The sequence below is a fragment of the Rhopalosiphum padi genome, chromosome 3, assembly GCF_020882245.1.
Source record: "Rhopalosiphum padi isolate XX-2018 chromosome 3, ASM2088224v1, whole genome shotgun sequence".
Lineage (NCBI taxonomy): Eukaryota > Metazoa > Arthropoda > Insecta > Hemiptera > Aphididae > Rhopalosiphum > Rhopalosiphum padi.
In genome coordinates this window covers 76,666,609-76,689,491 of record NC_083599.1, presented here as the reverse complement: position 1 = coordinate 76,689,491, position 22,883 = coordinate 76,666,609, and the positions used below count along the sequence as shown (strand labels likewise).

The following is a 22,883-nucleotide window of genomic DNA, read 5'->3' as shown; positions in this document are numbered from 1 at the left end:
ATTTCCATAGTATAGAATCTATACCATTGTCATTAATTATTAATGTCTTTATTAATTTGGTGACTTTCTTTTAGTGTTTAAAAATTTTATTGTAATTCCACTATTTAAATCAGGTAATAGATCATCATGTGAAAATTTTAGATCTATCTCACTATCATAAACTTTATCAAAAATCGTTTATTAATTTTTTTTTTCAATAATTAATTTTTAAGTTCACAGTTTGGATTTTTAGCTGGTATGTCAAAAACTGATGTGTTTTTTAAACTGAATAACTTCATTTGTAGATACATTGATTATATTTAATAAAGTAATCGGTATATTTCTAGACGTTCAAAAAGTCTTTGAATGCGTAAATCATGAGTTCTTGCTAAAAAAAGCTAGAATATTCAGGTATTCGTGGAGTTGCTAATAACCTACCAACTAAAATCTTTTTGAAGTGAAAGAACTCAAATAGTTTAAGTAAATGATGTTTATAGTATTAGTAGGATAGGCATAACTTGTGGAGTTCAGCAGGGAACAGTTTTAAGTCCCCTGTTTTTTTATCTTTTTTATAAATTATTTATTGAATAGGTATAAATATAAAATATGGAGTTGATAAGTTTTGCTGATGTTTGGCTATATTAATATCTGAACTAATAATCGATAACTTGTACTTTGAAGCAAATACTATTTTAAATAATGTGAATGCTTGGTTTTGTAAGAAAAAGTTAACAGTTAAATTTATTTGTTTTAATTCATCTGTTAATTATGTTTTACATGGGCATAATTTGATTGTATATTCTCTAAAGTGTAATCCTAATTTAAATAAAAGTGATCCAAAATGTGTGAAATTTGGAAAAGTTAATGAATTAAAATATTATGGCTTAATAATAGATTATAGATTTATATGGGATAGTCGTTTAAGTTATATCAATTGTATTTTATGAAAATTTTTCCATGCATTCAATAAAGCCAGGTATATATTAGATGTAAATTATAAGTTATTTATTAAATGGTGTATATGTATAAGTGTAAAATATACATTTATATGCATAAAAAAATTTCAAAACTAGCTTTATGAAAGCATGAAACGTATCTGTTTCATACTTAACTATTTTTGTGATTGTGCAAAACCAATATGCAAATGCTACAAGTAATAGGTAACTCGTAGCACCAAATTAAATTTATACATTTAGTACCGAAGTGTTATACAAAATGATCACACCAGCCACCAGTCTTGGCATTTTAAACAATGCCCGGTCAGTATTTACAATGAGTCAATGACCAAATTTTTCTACCTCTACCGTAACATATATACTCTAAAAAACCAAGTAACTAGTAAGTAAAATACGTAGCAAACGAATTGCGTCCGAAATTACAGATGCTCGCGCGTGGTGCATATTTTTGCGAATTAAAGTTGGGTATTATGTCATAATTGGTCAATGTCGATACGTCATTTGACAATTCCCTATGAATGAGTTTTTAGGACTCATCATAGAGATTGTCTATTGCCTTTCCTTTTAAAAAATTGCTAATTTTTGTCTGTTTAATATTTCGTTTTTATCCTTTAATTTAGCATATTCCTTACATGTTTTTTTGAAAAACTTCCAACGTTGTGTATCAGTTTTCAATAGTTTATGAAAACAAAATTTAAAATCGTTTATAAAAATCAATGTTTTATTTTTTTTTTAATCATAACCTCACTCAAAATTAAACTCATATTTTTAAATAGAAATAGAACAGCGCACAATAATTGTCAACGAGGTGGAATCGAAAGATATACTAACCAGTTACATTTCTTTTATAAATACTCATATAACAATATAGTCATAAGCTTGATAATAGCCAATAGATCACTCTAATATATTAAAACTAAAAGCACACTATTGAAACTGGTGAAAAAAAATTTACTATGTCGTACGTAGGTACGAATGTAACTGTAAGACAGAGACAACACATGTATGTGCAACGTAGATAAGATTTCAGTCAGAATACTCAGAATCGTAATTGACATATTATATTATTTGACAAGTAGCGTAATATACGTTGTTCGTTACACCAATACGCACGGATTAAAATAAATTATAATTTTCATTTGTTATTCTAATTTTTAGAAAACTTTTTGTTATAAAAATATTTAATTAGCGAAGTTAAATTATTTTATACAAATTTTTTTAGACTACATTTTATAAAATATTCACAGACATTAATTAAAATATACATTTTAGTTTTGAATAATTATCATTTATCATTTAATACATTTTATTAATTTATATTTAGTAGCTATATTATGTAGGACTAAATATTTTAAAATATATATATAAGGGGCGGAGGAGATAAACAGTATAGCCGGCGGAATCGATATAAAATCGACAGATATGCCCGTGTAGGAAAAGTAAGCAACTGCAGCAACCACATGTTACAATCACGATGCACTAAACCATGCAAGTATTAAAATTACAATAGTAGTGTTTATTTATTAAATTTAAATATTAATATAAATTGGCCAAGGGATTATTGTTATACATATTTTGTAAAAATAAAAAATAGTTGCATATAATATAAGTTCAGTTTTGTAATAGGGAATATATTATTACTCATAGTAAAATATTAATATATTTAAAACCATTATATATACCAATTGCAAAATTGTTTCAGACAGCAAGAAAATAATCCATATTTCAAAAGTATTTGATTGTTTGTATTTCTGCAACCATAGCATAGATTTAAAATGACTAATGGAAACAATCTTAGTTGGGCAGTACATTTGTTGAATGCAATTAATTTTCCTACCAATTATTAACTAAAAAATTTGAAAAAAAAAACAAACACTTGAGCACACATGTTTTTACCTTTAGATAAGTAAAAATTCACTCTAGTAGTAAAATTGATTCTACTGAATACAAATTTAAAGACAAGAATTTTTGTTATCTGTAAAACAGATAACAAAAACAGGTATTTATCTAAATAATATCATCAAGAATAAAACCATAAGTCAGTATTATTTTAACTGTTCTATGTATTTCAAAATAAGTTAGTTATAATTTAATTTAAACATTTTAACATAAACAACAAGATAATGTTTATAACATTTTAAGAACAGAAGGTAAAGGATTATAAAACCAATTTAAGGTGTACAAAAATTTAATAATTATGGACCTTAAAATAGTCAAATAACTTAATTTAATCAGTCCATATTTCGAGTAAGTTAAATAAATAATAATACAATCAATTAATCCAATTCACCATTCATCGTCAGCAGCAGCAGCAGCAGCAGGTTGCTGTTAACAAAATTTAAATAATTGCATAATTACATAATTATTAATAAAGGCCAAAATATAATTACCGAAGTCTGTCTGACATCGTTGCAAGCATTGCTACTTCCACCATAAGAATTTCCACCATAGGAACCTCCCCCATCTAAAAATGATGGTACTTCCTGATCAGCCTAAAAACCAACATTTGTTAGAATACAAAAGAATAAAAAAATATTTTATAAGTTGACATAACCTGTTTTAGAATCCTAACAAGGTCTGAAGATAAGTTATTGTCACTGCTACTGTCATAAAATGAAACAGCTCTACCAGAATTCCCCAATCTTCCTGTTCGGCCAATTCGATGCACATATTCATCAATAGAACTGGGCATATCAAAATTTATAACACAATTAACACCTTTTATATCTGAAAAAAAATTAATAATAAATTAACAAAATTAATAATAAAAAAAATCAGAATTTACAAACCTAGGCCTCTAGCAGCAACTGCAGTAGCAACCAATATTTTCATTTTATTATTTTTAAAATCTCTTAATGCTTGTTCTCTCTCTGGTTGTTCACGATCACCGTGAATACTAGTAGTAGGATAATCTTTTTCACTTAAAAATGCAGCAATGAAGTCGGCATTTCTTTTCTGTTCTACGAAAACCATCGTTCCTTGACAATCCTCTAAACATAATAACAATATACACAATCAGAACACGCAAATAATTCAGAAACAAATTAAATAAATTAATAACAACCTAAAGATTCCAAAACTTTAATTAGTTCTTTCTTTTTTTCGAACTTGGAGACCTCTCTTATTTCTTGTTTAACATCTTTACAAGCACCTCCAATTTCACCCACCGCGACAAACACATAGTTTGGCTTTAAATAAGCTTTAGATAACATTTGAATATCATCTGCCAAAGTGGCAGAAAATAAAAGTGTTTGTCTGGTATGCTACAAATTAATAAAAATGTACATTTGTATACAAAATATATTATTTATAAATATTCATTATCAAAGTAAATTAATTGATTTTTAAAACCCTTATAATAATTTTAACTTACAATATCCACCATTGTTTCGTGGTTCAATATTTTCTCAATATCCGGTTTGAAACCCATATCCAACATTCTATCAGCTTCATCTAACACAAAGAACCTTAAAGATTTAAATGATACATATCCTCGACCCACAAAATCATTCAAACGTCCAGGTGTTGCAACTAATATATGGATACCGTTCTATAAATTCAATCATGTATAAAATATTAACTTCAAGTATTGAATATAAATTTGAATAAAGATTTACAGCAAGTGTATTCCTCTGATATCCTGTTGCAGTTCCACCATAGAGAATCGATTGTCTAATACAAGTTCCTTGCGTCAATTTAAATACTACATCACGAATTTGTATAGCTAACTCTCTAGTTGGTGACATAATAACACATTGAGGTTCACAGTAATCCCGATCAAAAACTAAATCTTGTGGGTTAGAGAGCAAAGTATGCACAATTGGCAAAACAAATGCGGCCTATAAAGTATTGTTTATTAATTCATTATTCGACATTTAGTTAGTCAAGTATAACAATACTTACAGTTTTACCAGAACCAGTTTGGGCAGTAGCCATCATGTCTCGTCCACTAATGATAACAGGAATAGCATATTTCTGAATTGGCGTAGGTGTTGAATAATTGCATTTGACCAACTTTTCTATTAATACTTCACGCAAACCTGAACTCTTAAAGGATTCAATATGCTTGGGGACAGAATCACCACTAACTTTTACTTGAATATTTTCATATTTATCGAAATTGCTTCCAACACCAATTCCATATTCATCATTTTCATCAATTTCTGGAGGTACATATGTTGGTCTAGGTTTATCAGAAACTGGTGGTTGTTGGTCATCACCAAATACACCACCTTCCTCGTCACCATTATTTCTATCCATTCTGCTTCCTCCTCTACCTCCTCTTCCTCTACCACGTCCACGGCCACGTGATCCACCATCCCGATCACCATCGTTATCACCAGGCCAATCATCACCACCACCAGCACCACCATTTCCCCAACTATCTTCACCTTGAGAGTCAAAATCGTTATTTCGATTAAAGCTTCCTCTTCCTCTACCTCCTCGGCTACCACCACGACCACGGCCTCTTTGGTTCGAAGAACCCGACTCATCATCCCAACCGCCGTCAGACATTGTAATTCTAAATTTAAAAAAAAAACATGAAGAAATTTAGTTATGACATATTGTGAATATATTATTTTTTACATCAAGTTCATAATTTGTACTCTTTAGCACAATAAGTATATGTGATAACAGAGTAAATTGATGCATTTTTTGTACAAGAAGTTACCCATTACAACACTTGACTGGGTTTAGTTATATACTTTCTATTCTACAAGTCAAAGTGTCAGTTCCTTTTCACACAATGCTTAAGGTTTTTAAATACATGGTTTGAAGACAATTGTGAAAACTTCTATAAAAACATGCAGCTGGCTCAGTGAGGGACATACATTAACTTCCTAAGTATTAACAGTCCTAGTCTAGGACTGTTTAAATTTTGTTAGTATTATGCCATTTTTTTGTCATAATTTTTAGCCATTGTGAATGCCATCAGTTACAAAACTGAAGGTCATAGTGGTTTAATTAATGTTTTTTACTTATTATTAAGAATTTTAACTTTTGATTTGGAGTATTAATTGTTAGTGAGTAAGGTAAGCGATACACAGATACAGAAATTAAAGGAAAGTCTCTTGATGCAGGTATGGTTATTTCAAGTTAGATGTTTATTCAAGCTGATTAATAAGTACTAAACTGTGTTAGATGTTGGGAAAGGAATATTAATATATAAAAGAGCAAAAAAGTGATGTGTTATGTACGTTATGTTATGGTTTATTTGGATTATGTTTAATGTGCCAGTTTGTGTACCATTCAGACATCAAAGTTGAGATGAGTCAAAGTGACAGTAAAGTTTTTAACTACAGAATTGATAGCATGCTGTCATCTGTGTAATCAGAAACAATGGTATTTGGTATTTATGAGACAGACTAATCAGAAAGAGACAAAAAATTCAATCCTGGAACACCAGCAAAAATTTCTGATTTCTAAAACACATTTCAAATCAATTTAAAAGTGAAGATTCTTTAAGTAAGATTTAAATAATAAAAATAATGACTGGAAGGATTTTTTTTTCAATTTGAAAGTAATACATTTCACTGTAATTCTATCAAATTTCTAGCTAATATCAAGGAAAGTGCAACTGCAATCTTATCTTTGATGTGTGAAATTTAAATCAAAATTGAACAAACCTAATTAATACATATTAAGTGATGAACAATAATTATTTATTTAGATAATATTTTAATATATATGAAGACATTTTAAGTACTTCAATATTTATTATAATCCAGTTATATTGTACCAGGTGAGGACCCTCTTAAATTTATGAAAAATTAAAAGGCCTTGATATATTGAAAATGTATAAGTATATTCTATGTTTTAATTTTTTACTTTAATATTGCATATTAATTAGGAATTTAAATTATAATTTTTTTTGTCTGATTTAGAAATCGTTTTTAACTATATGTCAAATTTGTTCTATTATATTTTAATTTTAAAGCGAGTTATGAGTTTTGAACAATTATAAACAATTTTTACTCATGTTGCGCGTGGGTGAGAGAGAAAACAAATAGTGCGCTGAAATCATCCTGAGGGAACTAAATTTTTACTAGCCCTGTGCGTCAGTCAAATATCCTAGTTCCAGCACTGATTAGAATAGGTCCATAGAAGTCACAAGTATTAGCATAACAAAGTACCACTACTCATATCTATTATCCATCACCACATAAGACACAAACAGCATGAACTTTCCCACCTTATTTGATTATGGGAAAGATGGCGAAAAACTTACAACTTGTTTAGTGATGTTTGATAACTTTTTAAATATTAAAGAGTGTAAATGATATTAATATTTTATCCAATATAATGTAAAATCTCAAATTGATACTTGTATTTTCATCAAAGGGTTACACAACAATTTTTTAAGAAATTATACTATATTTTCACAACCATCTCAGCACATTGAAAGTTTATTTTAATACATGAAATTTTCAAACACTAATTATATTTTATCTATTAAAAAAAAAAAACATATGGATCCCAAAATATAAGTAACCACCATGTCATATTTTAATTAAATTAGTAATATTCATTTAAAAAATGTTTTCAAATTTGTTTTTGAAAATACTGGCAAAAATTAGGGCTTAAATGACTATACAAATAAAAATAATTCACAGGTTGGATAGGTTTCAAAGTTGGTATCAAGGGTCAAACAATTTGATATAAATAACACAGAACCAAATTATCAGATTTTAACTAAAAATAAAATTTTACATTAATACAAATAATAATTATTTAATAGTTACTGCACATTTAATTTAATTAATATTTAACTTAATATTATAATATTAACAAACAAATTTTACTGTATGAATCATATTTAAAATAATATAAGTGTAAAAATATTAAAAGTATTAAAAATAATTGCTCTTATAAAAATGTTGTGTATACAAAAAATTAAAAATGACCTAAAAAAAATTGTAAGTTAATAGATAAGACGACATTTTAGGTAAGTCATGAAAAATGACTTAAAAAAAATGTAAAAATTACTTGAATAATCTACCTAATTCAAACACCAAAATTAACTAATATCCACAAATTTCTATTATTTACCATAAACTATAAAAGTTTCATATTATAAATTATTTATTTAAAAGCTGTATTTATAAATACATATAAATTTTGTTTTTGCTTAACAAGCGAAATTAACATTTCTCCAAGTAACTTTTTTCAAATTAAGAGCAATAAAAAGAAATAAACAAAAATTAAGAGTAAAAGGACTGAATGTCAACCATACTTAAAAATTGATAAGATTCAGTATATAATTATGTATTTTTAAGTATTCAGCAAATTTTACATTTCAAGGCAAAGTAAAAAATTTTTTTATTTTATTTAGAGCAATTACGTTTTTATTAAAAAATTGTAGGTTAACAAGGCCATGGTAAGTTGAGTACAATTTTATCAGCAGAATTAAAAATTAAGGTATTAATCACTAACTGAAAGAAAGTTATTTATTTATTTAATTTTAATTTCATATAATGAAATACTAGTTGTCTTCTAAGAATTATTTAATGAATTCTTAATAAGTGTTTATTATCTACCTACTATATTATTTCAATAAAATAATGTGTCAATAGCTTGACAAGTTAAAACAAAAATATGTCAATTAAAAAAAATTAGAAATAAAAATTTTTATTTATATATAACCAACTTAAAAATAAGACTGAAACAATAACAAGAGTGTACAACATATTATTTTATTTGTACTTAGTAATTATTAATGTACTCCTTTGCGGTATTGGCAAAATAAAAATATATTTATAAATAAGTTTAATAAAAATAATGAAATAACAAATCATTATTGGTAATAGATAAGATTATGTATTGTATACCATTTGTTTAAATGTGTGTACAGCAATCTGATAAAATATAATGTAGGTAGAAACAAAATAAATTTAATGAATACTGTACGATTCATATAAAAATAAAATAAAAATTTTAAGATATGTACTAGGGTTACTAATTATCAATGGGTACATAAAATAATAAGATGATAAATGTAATATTTAAATGTTTTTTTTCATGATTATTTTTATACCTAGTTGTTATACCTATATGTTGTCTTTACTTACGTTTCTGATGTACGTTCTATTCTATATCCAATTCTTTTTTCTCTAAGTAATAATCTAATATGTTTTTGTTATTAATGCTATATCTATATTATATGATAATTTGTAATTAATTTAATCGTTTTGTAACTCTCAATCTTACACACAAGTATAAGCTTACAGGAGATGGATAAATCATGTTTTATTTAGTATGTCATTCTGTGAAATATATTTGATGAATAAAAAAAAAAATGTAATAAATTATTTTACAATTAATTTTAATAAAAAAATACAAAATAATAAATGATAAAATTGTATTAATAGTACAGTTTAATTTAACAATAATTATTATTTAAATTAAATTAATTTTAATTTTTTATTTTTAATAGACGATTAAATAGGGAAAACGTTCGACTGTAAATATTGTATTTGTATGGTATCTACGGAGTGTATGCTATAAATGTTTTTTTATTTAGCATAAAAGTGGATTATTACTTTGTTTAAATAAGCATTTTATTTTTGAAAGCATTGAGTTCATTTCGCTGGAGCCAGTTATCAGTCATCATGTGCAATGCCAAAACGCAACAAAAAACACGTGATACAAAAAAATCGAATTTTTTAAGTTAATTATATTACTATTTGTAAAATTAATAAAACGGTCGGTACTTTAAATAACAATCAAATGGCCTACCTTAAATGCGAAAAAAAAATTAACCAATTAAGTTACGTAATAAAAACAGATCGGGGATAATGTTCAACGCGTTTGGTATTGATAAAAATAATACTAAAATAATAAAAATACGTGGTAAAATATGTTACAAGAATGTCCGTTCCAAAGTTAAAACGATTCGAGTAACCACACGACATGCAACGATAGAACTTCATACTCTCGCCACGTGACTTTTGAGTATAGTCCCACGTCAACAAAGTGTGGTTTCCGAAAACGTGGTTTGATTCGGCGGACTTGTCGCGACGCAACGGTAATAAACACGAATACAACCCCGAGAACAATAATAACGATGTATAAAGAATATCCTGTACAATACTTACGTTTTTAGATGAACGGCAAACAAGAGCAAAAATAAAACGGACCGTTCGGGTTCGCAGCTCGTGTACAACGTGGGAGCGGTGTGCGAGACGAATAAACCGGACAAGAAAGGGTGCGTACCCGCGGAAGAGCCAAAACGAAATAACGGCCGCGGACTGCGGAGCGCTGTGTACCGTTGTCGTCGGTTGTCAAGTTACATTTCTCGGTACGCGGGCGGGAGACGGTGGTGCGTCGACGCGACGCGACACGCCGGCACAGGGCGCGCTTGGTCGCCGCCGGTGTCCAGCCGGATCATGGAAAAGAAACCGTCGAAAGTTTTCGAGATCCACGGTACGGGCCTATACAGTCTGCCGCCGATCGTATTTTTCTACGCGAAGACGACAAGAAGACGTGCCGAATTACGGAAATTATCGGTCAGCGGGTTGGCTGGCGGGCGGGTGAGGGGACGGGCGACGATGACGACGGCGCGTCGGCCGTCGTCGGTGTCAAGACGTCGTGTCGACGGACATTTTTTTTTCGCTGAAAACGTGTTTTCGCGGGAGCGCTCGACGAGATTAAACGGCTCGAACGGCGAACGTGTTTTTAAAATTTTGAACACGCCGCGCCATTATGTCATAGTAACGTATTATCGTGCGCTAAATGGCATGCGTGCAACCGCACCGAGTCGAGTGCACCATATTACGAGTAAAGCTATTTTCCGGGGGGGGATAAAAGTTTGCCCAAAGCCCCGAACGTTTTTATTCTGAATATCTCGAGCAACCACATCATCGACGGCGTAACGTTATTACGATGACTGTTTTTTTTTTTGAATTCCCATCCGTGGCGGCGGACAGTGTTTGGAGATTATTACGAATGGTTTTGTTTTTTTTTTTTTCGCAGCGATACTTCCGTGGTTGTGCCCCGTGCCACGATTGATAAATTTACCATTTAACATGACGTATACTATGTGTACAACACCCGACAGATTCATAATCATTTTTCACAGATGCGATCGCGCATTAACGTGTATTACAGTGCATGGCGCTCGCCGTTCTCTATATGTGCGTAATGCGTATGTGAAAATTGGGAACTATTATTAGTAGGTGGGGGAGAACGAACAACTTGAAATACCCGAAAATACAACGAGGAAAATCTGCAAATAATTTTGTACGTAACATCGTATCGGTACGAAAGGGCGGTCATTCTATTACACATTCTATTGCAATGATCATTCAGTGGGTTGTAGTAGTTTTTCCCTGCATTGGTGTTTGTTTGGACTAAAAATTCATTACATTTTTATTTATACCTAAAGCTAGAAAATTCCCTCATAAGTTGTTCTTAGTGTTCTTACAATCATACTGCAATTTAAAAATAAATAATTTTTGACATAATATATTGCGCATAATTTGTTTTTAATTTGTTATTGACAGACAACAGTTAGTTGACGTTCACGTAATCAAATTACGTTAGCAGTTCATGAAAATTAATAAGAATTTTTTTTAATCAAAATATCGACCACTCACTTAGAAAATGTTCAGTACACGTACACCTAGTACTTTTATAGGGACATTTTATTCAATGTTTATACAGATAAATGTAGAAAATATTACATTTATTATCTGTAGATATTCTTGAACAAGGGTGAACTAGGAGGTATGAAGGCCCAATATTAAAAAAAATATTCTACTTAAAAAATTTGAAATTAAAAAGTGACATTTAAAAAAAGCAAAATCTTAAAAATTATTGGTAATGAAAAGAAATAATATTATTTGTTTTGTAACCATGTAATGGCATGTTTTGCAATGACTTGAAATTTACTTAAAAACAAAAATATTTCTAAATACATTGAACATTTTTGAGAAACCTAATGCTTATTTTTAAAAAAATTACTAACACTTTAATTATTTTATATTCACATGACTTAGGCATTTCCGAAGAATTAATACATAATAATATTATATTATACGAGTATTTATCCATTTTTTATAATAATAATATAATAAATAAGAACAATGCCAATTGCCAATAATGGTATTGTACTACTGTACAACGTGTAAGTCTATTATTTATAATATAATAATATATGTCGTGTATATTATATACCTATAATATTTATATATTTTTTTTATTCATAGACGTATGTAGCGGTAAAAATATAAGTGTATATGAGTGTACAGTTTATTGTAATAATAACTAATAAGTAATACTACTATACTACTATAGTCTATAGTAATAGCATATTGTAAATATTATTAAACAATAAAATGTGTTTGTACTTTGTACTAATCGAATATTAGACATACATTTTGCTATTAATATTTTTAATGTAATTTATAGCTTTTAAAGAAATATAATATAATTTACTTACAACTTAGATATTGTAATTTATATTGTTAAGTGGACAGTAAGTAAGAAGATTATTTTTTTTAGATTTTTTTCTATTGACCTATTGTTTATCTAGTTTTCTATATTTCTATCTCTTTTATACTAGCTAATTGTATTATTATTATTATTATTATTATAATGAATGGTTTTATATAATAAAATAGAGGTAATATATTTTTGTAAAATACGCTTGTTTAGTTCTCAGTTTATTTAGATAAATAAACTGAATTTCTTTTAGACGTCACTTTGTACTAACAAAAAAGAATACATTTTAGACTTAGACAAAGAACCGCCTTTACAGGACTATGATTGATATGATCTTTCTAATTGATGTCCAAGCCCTTTTTTGATGAGTACAATAGTACAACACTACAACTATAGTCTATAGGCCTCCAACTGCGTTACCGCATTATGTTAATATTATGTTGTACACATAGTACAACAGTATAGAATGACCGTTTTCTGGACGTAACAACTGGGCTATTATTTATTATACATATATTATGTTAACTTATTATATTAACAGTACAATAGTCAATGTTATTCATAATACATGATATATTTATGTTTATATATTTTTGGTTTTTATAATATTTTATTTATGATGCGTATATAAATGCATGTAGCATGTATACAATTGGTACCTCATATCTACATGTACATTGCACATTTAACATTTAAAATACAAAATAAAATATGTTTTACTTCTCTTAAAAATATGGCTTACCGGAAGAGTTTAGTTAAAAAAAAACCCATATTATAAAAAAGTCAGATGATAATTATATTATCTCCATCAATCATTCGGATTTCTTACAGATAAGTGATCTCCGTAATAAGCCATATCATGGAATGACCAAACTATATTTTCACGTTTGATTATATTATGCTGCAAGCGACGAGTGTGATTATTCAATAATCAATATCCACGATATGATGCTGCGCGGTATACTGTCATTTAAGTCACTAAAAAATACGCGTCACTGATTAAGATACATGTTTTAAGATGGCACATTGTTTATTTTGTTTTACTCGGCGTTTATTTATTATGTTTTTGTAAGACACATGTTATTAATAAAACTAAGAGGTCAATATTACTCGTTTACATTATTACATTTAACATACATCGGTTGTCTGTCCATTTTCCACCAGTACATTATGTATGATATTATATAAAAGTACACATATACGTTTTTTGTTTACTCAGCTATAATAGAATCTGTAAAATATAAAAAAAAATTTCGCACGATAAGCTATTATATAAAAACTATCAACGAAGACAAATTCTGAAATGTCCCACGTCCGCTTTATTCTCACGTTTTTGTAATATTTTTGATAATCGAATAGAAATTTCAAACTAAAATAGTATAATCTTCATCTGGACGAATTAGTTTAAATTGAAAGAGATCTGCTCTGCAAACGTCATATTTTAATGTGTCAGTGAGGAGGGTTCAATTAAAAATAAAAATCATCAGTCAATCAATCATATAATGTAGTTCGTTACGGTTACGATGTTGGAACTCGGAAGTGTCCCTATACTTAATAAACTAAAAAAATTTCAAATGTCTATAAATAATTCAAAATGAGTCAAAAGATTTTACATAAATATTTGGTAATAATATCAAGTATTTATCATATATCGTTCTCTAATTATAACAAAATGTCAAAAATCGTTATATGAATAGTTATTTTACGGATAAATATTGTTGAGTACAAATTTGAAATTCAAACGCTCATGAAAATTAATTTGATTTTCCGGTAAAACCATTTTTTGAATATAGATTGAAAAACTTAAAAAGAACCTTGTATTAAATTTACAAATCTTAAAAATAGTTAAATATAAATAATATAATATCATGACTGTAAACTATTGTTATTTTTTAATAATTAGTAAATAAACAATTTATACATAAATAATATATAAAAAAACAAGAAAATACAAGAATTTTTACGATTTACTAAATTAAATTTTAAATTTTAAATGTCTATAAATAGCTTAAAAAGAATCAAAATATTTGAAAGTTATATTATGTTTAGGTATAAAATAATCTTTATTTCGTGAAAATTTCAAGCATCTATAGTGATTCATTTTTGATTCATCACTAAAAAAATCGATACACAATTATATGCTCAGAATCTGAAATTTAATCTTTATATACCTATTATACTTTAATTATGTTTAAGAAGTAGGTATTATTCATCTAATACACTAGTATTTCTTAAGTTCGACAGTATATTACTTATTCATGTATTCCTATTGTAATTAAAGTATTTCGAAGTATTTAAACTTACATAATTACTTTTATTATCAATACCAAATAACCTATCGATGTTTTTATTTAAAATTTAACGATTTACCATTTACGTAATTTTGACGTCATCATAATAATTTCTATATAAATAAAGCATAATACATTTTTTTATAAACCGTCGGTTGATGCTTATTGCTTATAGAATATTATAATTGTTGAAATATTGGTCGCTCTTGATATTGCATAGCTGTAAGTTGTATGTATATGTTGTATATATGTATATTACATATATATTACATTGTTGTATATTATGTTATAATATAGTGTTATATTTCAACGTAAATTGTATTTTATTTTGAATATTCTAAGACGATGTTTTCAAAGCACAAAATATATTACTATACTATATTGGAAACATCTGGATGATAATTGGGCCTTTGGCTGATGCAATTAATGTTATTGCTCAAATACAAAATGAAATCGAAGCAGATAATACTATAATAGTAGTATATCGGAAAATCTATTTAAACAATTTAATACTAAAATATTGAAGATATATCATATATTATGGGATTTAAAACTGAAAAATATTTTGGAAGGAAACGCGACTTTTTGAGATAATACAATATTTGCAGAACTAAGTTTTTTTTCAATGTTAATTTTTAAGGCATTTTTCTTGTTTTTAGAGCATTTAAATCCGTATCTGATCAATATATTTATTATTGATCGCATTACGCAACATCGATCACTGCAGCTAATCCATCCGTTGTTTCGGTGGCAACATGTTTTTTCAGCCCGAAAATGGCGAAAAAAGTTGATTAATCTTTTTAATATTGTTCCTAGCAACGTCTCATACACATCCTTATGTGCGGGGAGAAAAATAATAATGAGAGCGTCGTGGTCGACTAAAATAATAGTTTCATTTAAATTATTATTGTTAAATTAAATTATTATTTTGAATTTTATTTTATATTTTCTTCATACGAAGATATTATAGTATTAATTAATCACTGTTTTTCATCATTTTTAATATAAAAGAATAATTAATTATATGCCCATAGTAAATATAAACGAAAAAACATATTCATTACACTTTTATCGTTTTACACTCGAACATATTTTGTCCGTGAAGTAAACGTGCCGACGAAAAAACATTTATGTATTATCATGCATACAGCTGGTCTGCTGCAAAATATTCTATTAAAAATAATTTTATATTATTTCCTAACGACATAATATAAAAACGGACGTACGAATGAGTGTACGCTTGAAAACAATAGAATATCAAAATCTATTATTATAACAGTTTTTAAATAATATTATATTTGTTTCATAGGTACTCGCAATTTCTAAATATTTTAGGTTTTTCCCAAAATTAACGATAATCATTTATAAAAATAAACGATTGATCGGCTTTTGCTCGTACATTGTACCATCGGAACAAGGACTGTAGCGGCGGCACAGGGCACAGGCACACACACTCAGTGCTCATGACTCGCCTACGTACAGAGCCATTGATCAAATATTATTTTCTTTTTAACTTATGAAATAGGTGGGCTGAATATGTGGATATGTGAATAGACTGAAGAGAAATTGGTGACCAAGCACCATAAAATATAGATAAATTTTAATAGAATATGTATTATAATGTATAGTTGATTACTTGATTCACTGTTCTCTATTCAGTGTAATTTTAGACTAGACGAGCGTTTATTTTTATTATCAACTGTACAAATAAAATACTAAAATCCAAAATTGCTAACTATTGAAATTTTGTTTTTAACGATTAGATTAACCTATACACTGTCGTACAATCGTAATTTGCGTTCAACAAGTCATACAAATTATGCTCGACAAATTGAACGATATCAGGTAATTACTAATTTTTACGAAGTTAGTAATAGGTATACGCTTATATTATATTACATATAATTCAGTATTTATCAGTGCTGGTATTTATATTTCAACTAGAACTATAAAAATCACGATATAACATTCAATCATACGTATTTTTGATGTTATTAAAAAACAAGACATTTATTCAACGTTCCACTGATTAGTTAAATTAAATTAAAAATGTAATTATGTTTGAATTAAAAATAATATTTAAAAATATTCACATTAGTTTTAAAACAAAATTTGAATATTATTTATTTCTATTATCAATATATAATAAATAAGAATATAAAATTATATTAAAAAAAGTTAATGAAAAAAATGTAGTCATATTTTGTTAATAGTGCTTTACTTAGTAGCTTTTATCCATACTTATAAATAATCTGAGTAATTAAGTAATGTGTAGCGCCAAAAAAAAAACGTTATAAATTCAATTTAGTTGCGAGATTTTAATATAAAATTAGGACAAACTATTAGAAAATGTTCAGTTTTTATTTGTTACATATTACATTGTATTTGTATACGAGTATGGAAACACCGAACAGGGAAAAATCCAAATTAAATTATTATTATACTAATTATAATATTATAAATGACAAATATTTATCGTTTATCAACTTGAAATAATATGTAAGTAAGTAATAAAATGTGAATTTATTGGTACCCGTATGGCGTATAGTTGTATTCGTATACTCTTTTGAAAACTACTACAGCTAGTAAGTTCGAATGTGGTCTGTGTTATAAATTCTGGTTTATTTTTATATTTATGTAATATTATAGTGAATTATATTTTTATTTTTATTTTACATTACAGTCCATTTTTATTGCTAATACAAATTTCCTCCACCCTTCACTGTATAGGTACGCATGAGTGCATGACTTAGGTCCACCTTCAAACGCGAATCTGGTCTCAATAATAAATTTCGCTATCTTTTCACTACAATTCTACAACTAGCTATTGTTGTTTCGATCTTCCGCGTGGTCTTTTCCTATTTAATATTTGTTATTCATAAGTACTGTTCTGTTTTAATTTAAAACTATTATCGGCTCTCCAAACATGACCTAACCACTCCAAACTTGTTAATTTTATACATTTTACAAATTTGTCTTTTTAAACTATTTTATCTATGCATAAATATTAATCTCTCTCGTTATACATTTAAATTTAAAAATGTATTTTCCTTAGGTATATATTTTAATAAAATTCTCAGAAAAATTATCTTTTAGAGTACCTATGTGATTAAAAATCGTGTTGTTATTTATATTTATATACCTAAATAAAAACTTCAAATATTTTATTATAGTTTACTGTTATACTTCAAAAATGTAGATTTGTAACTCGGCTATATATTTCAAATTTGATTTTCATATTTTTACTTAAATAACTATCATAATAGTTACGTTCAGTTTTGTGAAATTTTTATATTGCCTATTTGTTTATTTTCTGTGAGTATTGTAGTGATCGCCGTGAAATACTAGTATTTATAAATTTATAATCAATGTTACAATGTATATTATACTAAAAGTAATGAAGTACCAACTAAAAATTATAATATAAATAAAATAATATTAAGCAACAAAATAATCTGATTACCTAGTACGTTGTTAATTAATGTTAATTATTAATACGTTTATAGTATATTACGATTTTCAATGTATCTAAACCAAAAATTATTGTATTATGTTCAATATTCGTGGTATAAACTCTAAAGGCGTACGGCCTAATAATAATGTATTATAAAATGAATGCGTCTAAATTAAGAATACTGGTTACTGAATAAGATAAAGAGACATGTTTATAACATCCAGTATGGCAATATATTATACATATTACATAATGTATGTACGAAATAATTTACGTTAGTGATAAATGTTTTTTTTAATTTAATATAATATGTACAGTGTACACATCTTTTTTGTGTGTTTGATAAAATATATTGGGTGGGTGGATATACTAAAATTTTTGTTCTTGTGTTAAAATAGCTCCCTTTGTCACTGCAGTTTCCCCCTTTAATTGTGTAAGCACCGTTGCTAATATATCGGGTTATACCTCCCCGGTATTTTTGAGAATACAAAATCGCGTTTGGAAATAAATTATGTTAAATTGGTTTCATTTCCGCCTGTGAACTCGAGAATAAATCGCAAAGCAGAAATAACATCTATAATATATATAATTGATTAGCTATAATTACTTCTATAAAGGTTTGGTTTAGGTCTATTAAATCACGACCCGACCCGTTACAGTTCTACACTCACTGTGATTAACATATCGGTTAAAAGGACGTCTCACCCGCATGTGTTGTCTCCGTCTTACACACGTACCACATAGTAAATTTTCGTTCAGAAATTATTAAATATTTGAAAATGCTCATAATTCACTAAAACTGAATCTGTTGATTTAGTTGTTTCTGGTCCTTTATTTCTTTTGTAAATTTACCGAGTATAAATCTTAAATTTTTAACTCACTATAGATTTGAAAGAATACTTATAATAGTAAATATAACTTACACTTTGTTCACTCTGGAAGAGAGGTACATCATTCTCATAAGAAACGTGTCGTGAGCTGCTTGGCCCCTTTTTGAACTGTACTCCGTGAAAAAGCGCTAATGGCTTGTATATTTGTTCCGTGGACAGTGTCCTTTGAACTGGCTTCCTAGCTGTTACCTGTCGGTGGGTGTTTAATAAGTAAGAACACTCGTAGTTAAACGTAAAAGTATTTTAACACTTTTTTACAATAAAACAAATTAATATAGCTTACTGCTATTACAAAAGTACTGAAACTGGGATTGACTATATTATATACTCGCGGCGATGTGGTTGTGACAATGTCTACGACGCACAATAATTAAAATAACGGGTTAAATAGTCAGTAAAGAGTTTTGACTACCTTCTGTCTTACACTAGGTGCTCTACCCATATTTATATTGTCCTATCAATGTTGAGCGGATGCCCGCTAGCTTATCTTAATCATGTTTTTAGTTATTTTAAGTAAAAAAAATGTTGTTTTCACCTTTTGACCTAGGCTTTTTGTATTTCAAGTTTGTATGTATGCACCATGTGTAGATTATTAATATTTAACGTAATATTATAAATTTTATTATACGTGAAATTTATAGTATATACTACGTTATCATTTTTATGGAAAATGTGTTTGGGTTTATTAAAGTATTATTTTTTTTTAGATAGTTAGGCTTTAGCAACTGGCCAGAAATTAACGTATCGATATTGGTATATGAGTAAAACAAATGTCTTATTACGATAAAATTAATAAGGTAAAAAAATAAATACATGTAATATATTTGACTATAATAATATATATATGTATATTGTATATGCTAGACGGCTAATGGCTAATAATTATAATTATTGTCATTTTTTGATATAGGTTTAGGTTTAGGTTTTTAAATTGTAAATTCCCACTACTATTTTCGGGGGGATTAAGCTTATCTGAAATTCATAAGATACTTAAGATTAATTTATAAAGCTAAACGGTTTTATATCACGAACTAATTTACATTGATATACGTATTTCACGGTGTCAGTATAAACTTACAATTTATTAATTATTTAGTCATAATAACTGTTAGTAATATACTTATATACTGTATAAAATGATATTATAATCATTACAATGTAAAGTAGGTAGGTATACGATTTGTTTTTGAAAAAAATAAATTCAATCTACCGTATTTTTACCGTCATTAGGAAAAAATTAACTATACGAATAGCAAAAGCAATATAAATGTAAATACATAACAAAGTAGATTTTGTTATCCGTTCAGATTCATTTTTTATCATATAAGTTGGTGATAATGGTTTATCTTTGAATTTAAATTCAATACATCCATTACAGTGACCTATTTAATGAAGAGTTACACTCGATGGCAGAGCGACTTACCTGGTTTTTAGTTATTTTAATTTAAAATAATTGGTCTTTTATTTTATTTTTTTTCAATTAAATGTCCACAATTCATAGTGTAGTGTAATATTTATAATATGGACATTGAACATGTGACAGGCAAAAGAGTAATATAAAAAACGGGTGGGCGGGCATTAATCTACAAAGTAGTGTAGATTCTGATTCTACATGAACGTTGTTTGCAGTTAAATATTCTCAATATTTTCATAGTAGTACAGCCGTACAGGATAGTAGTATTTGATTGCAAAACGGTGTCCTTAAACTTTAACATTTGCTCATACTTAACTAGTTTTAAAAACAACAAATACTTTTATTATTAATTAATAATTGGGGTAAATATTACGAACTAATTATTAAATATTAAACGGTTCCAGAGTAGATATCAATTCTGACCTATTGTTATCTAATACTAATACTACATAAGCTTAGTTTTGCTGTATTAATAGCCAATAGGTATATTATTGGTATTATTGATAGTTCGTAATGAGGTTAACCATTCGCGGCGAAAAACTCCGCAGCGAATTATCGTAGAGTCTAGGACCTAGACTCTTTATTATATAATTTGTGGTTGTTGGCTACAATTTACATGTATACATTCTACATTACTTCTGCAGTGAAAGACTTCATGACAGGAAGATTCAAAATGCTCTGAATTCATTAACCAATTGTTATACTAAAATCTTGCACAAATGTATAATGCATTTACATATAATTTGCATAATGCATATTAAGTTACACGTAGAAATCAAAATAATAATTTATTTTTATTTTTATCAGACTTGAGTAAGATTTATCCTGTTATTCTGTATATTATGTGCATTGAGCGCTTCGTTATAAATACGTATACATAATACATAATATACGATTTCTTTATCCTATTATATTTCTGTTAGTATATATTATGAAGTATAAATCGATAATATTATTACAGCGTTATTTAATATTTATTTTTGTGCTATACACTATAAAATCCTTACAACTTAATAATAATTCGTAAATAATACCATTGTCCATTGATTATAAATATATGCTATAATCAATGATAATACTTTGTACTGCAAATCGATTTCCGGTTAAAACTTTTAGAACAAACAAGGTATAATATTAATAGTACAATAATTTTATTCGTTCAGAATCTATTAATATAAAATTATAAAATTAATCTATTTATGTTCAAAAAATCAAACAAGATCTAAATATTATTAGTATAATAGGATGTATAAACTATAAATATATAAAATGAAAAATATTATTCTCCGACTATAATTTATTTAATTTTAAAACTAAGATTTTTCACTGATACATAAATATTTGCGTGTTTGCTCTTGTACACCATGTGTTATTTAATATATTATTTTATATCAATGACGAGGAACAAAATGTTTAGAAAACATCACTCGAAGAGTCCAAACAAATATTTTCTAAAAACATTAAGTATATATTAACGTGATTAATTAAATAATTAAAATAAAAACGGGAATATTAAACCTATTATCGTGTTCTCAGACACACGAATATACTATAGTCTACAGTGTGAATACTCAAAATCAAACACACTTACACACACAAAAGAAAATACAAGAAAACAAATGCCTCATATAAACACGATTATATTTTAAATAATACAAAACACATAAAATTGACAAGAGCCACAATAAACGTCCACATGTTTTCTGCTTGATTCTGATTACTCCGATCAACACTTTGTTAGAATTCTTTATAAATATTAAAACTTATGGCTAACTAAGCATTTTTGTTTATTTACTTAAACTATAAAAAATCATATGATAATTTAAAAATGAAAAGAATTATAATCATTATCTTAACTTATTTACGTTATCAACAGTAAACATAATATATTTACATACGTATTTAAAATTAATTATTGACTACAAATATTCTTATTCTAATGAACTATTTGTTAACTCATAAATTAGACAGGAGATTTTTAAGTTATCAAGATTCGAATTATCGCAACTTCACTTTGCCAAATTTAAAGTCTTAGGTTGAATTTTTAAAGTTTGGTGGGATAAAGAGTAGCAAATTTGGAAAATAGATTAGCAAATTCTCACGAGTGAGTGGGCCAACGTCTATCTTTTGCAATATTTCAATAACAAAAATACAAAATGATCTAAATCAATACTCGTAATTTTTAATTAAAAATCGTTTATAATTGTATATTTTCTACAGATTGATAATGTATAGTAAACAGACAAACAGTATAAGTCATCAAGAACTACGTAAACATAATAATAATATATGACCACTTTATCAATAAAAGTTAAATAATCGTGGAAACGCGCTGTGAACATCCGCCTAAGGCAACTAGGGATAGTACAATACGATAAATAGATAAAACGATGTAGTCATTTCCCATCTTTGATTAGAATATTTCTGATTATTTTTTTTTATGTAATTATTGCTGAA

General features: G+C 27.4%; 1 protein-coding gene across 1 annotated transcript; it reads right to left on the bottom strand.

The window, feature by feature from the left end:
* Positions 1-2,980: 2,980 nt before the first annotated feature.
* Positions 2,981-10,229, bottom strand: LOC132926329 (ATP-dependent RNA helicase vasa-like). The gene is made up of 9 exons (XM_060990679.1): positions 10,031-10,229; positions 4,839-5,457; positions 4,553-4,774; positions 4,309-4,485; positions 4,000-4,198; positions 3,725-3,925; positions 3,490-3,662; positions 3,326-3,427; positions 2,981-3,260 (listed from the first exon to the last, which is right to left on the bottom strand). Exons 2-9 carry the CDS (start codon positions 5,448-5,450, stop codon positions 3,222-3,224), a joined length of 1,725 nt encoding a protein of 574 aa, XP_060846662.1. The 5' UTR covers positions 5,451-5,457; positions 10,031-10,229; the 3' UTR covers positions 2,981-3,221.
* Between the last annotated feature and the right edge of the window lie 12,654 nt (positions 10,230-22,883).

Excerpts from the sequence above, each read along its gene's own strand:
- LOC132926329 (XM_060990679.1), bottom strand. The coding sequence starts at position 5,450 with ATGTCTGACGGCGGTTGGGATGATGAGTCGGGTTCTTCGAACCAAAGA. Across the intron at positions 4,199-4,308 it reads ACGAAACAATGGTGGATATT|CATACCAGACAAACACTTTT; the intron begins GTAAGTTAAAAT and ends ATTAATTTGTAG. Across the intron at positions 3,261-3,325 it reads ACGATGTCAGACAGACTTCG|CAACCTGCTGCTGCTGCTGC; the intron begins GTAATTATATTT and ends TTTTGTTAACAG.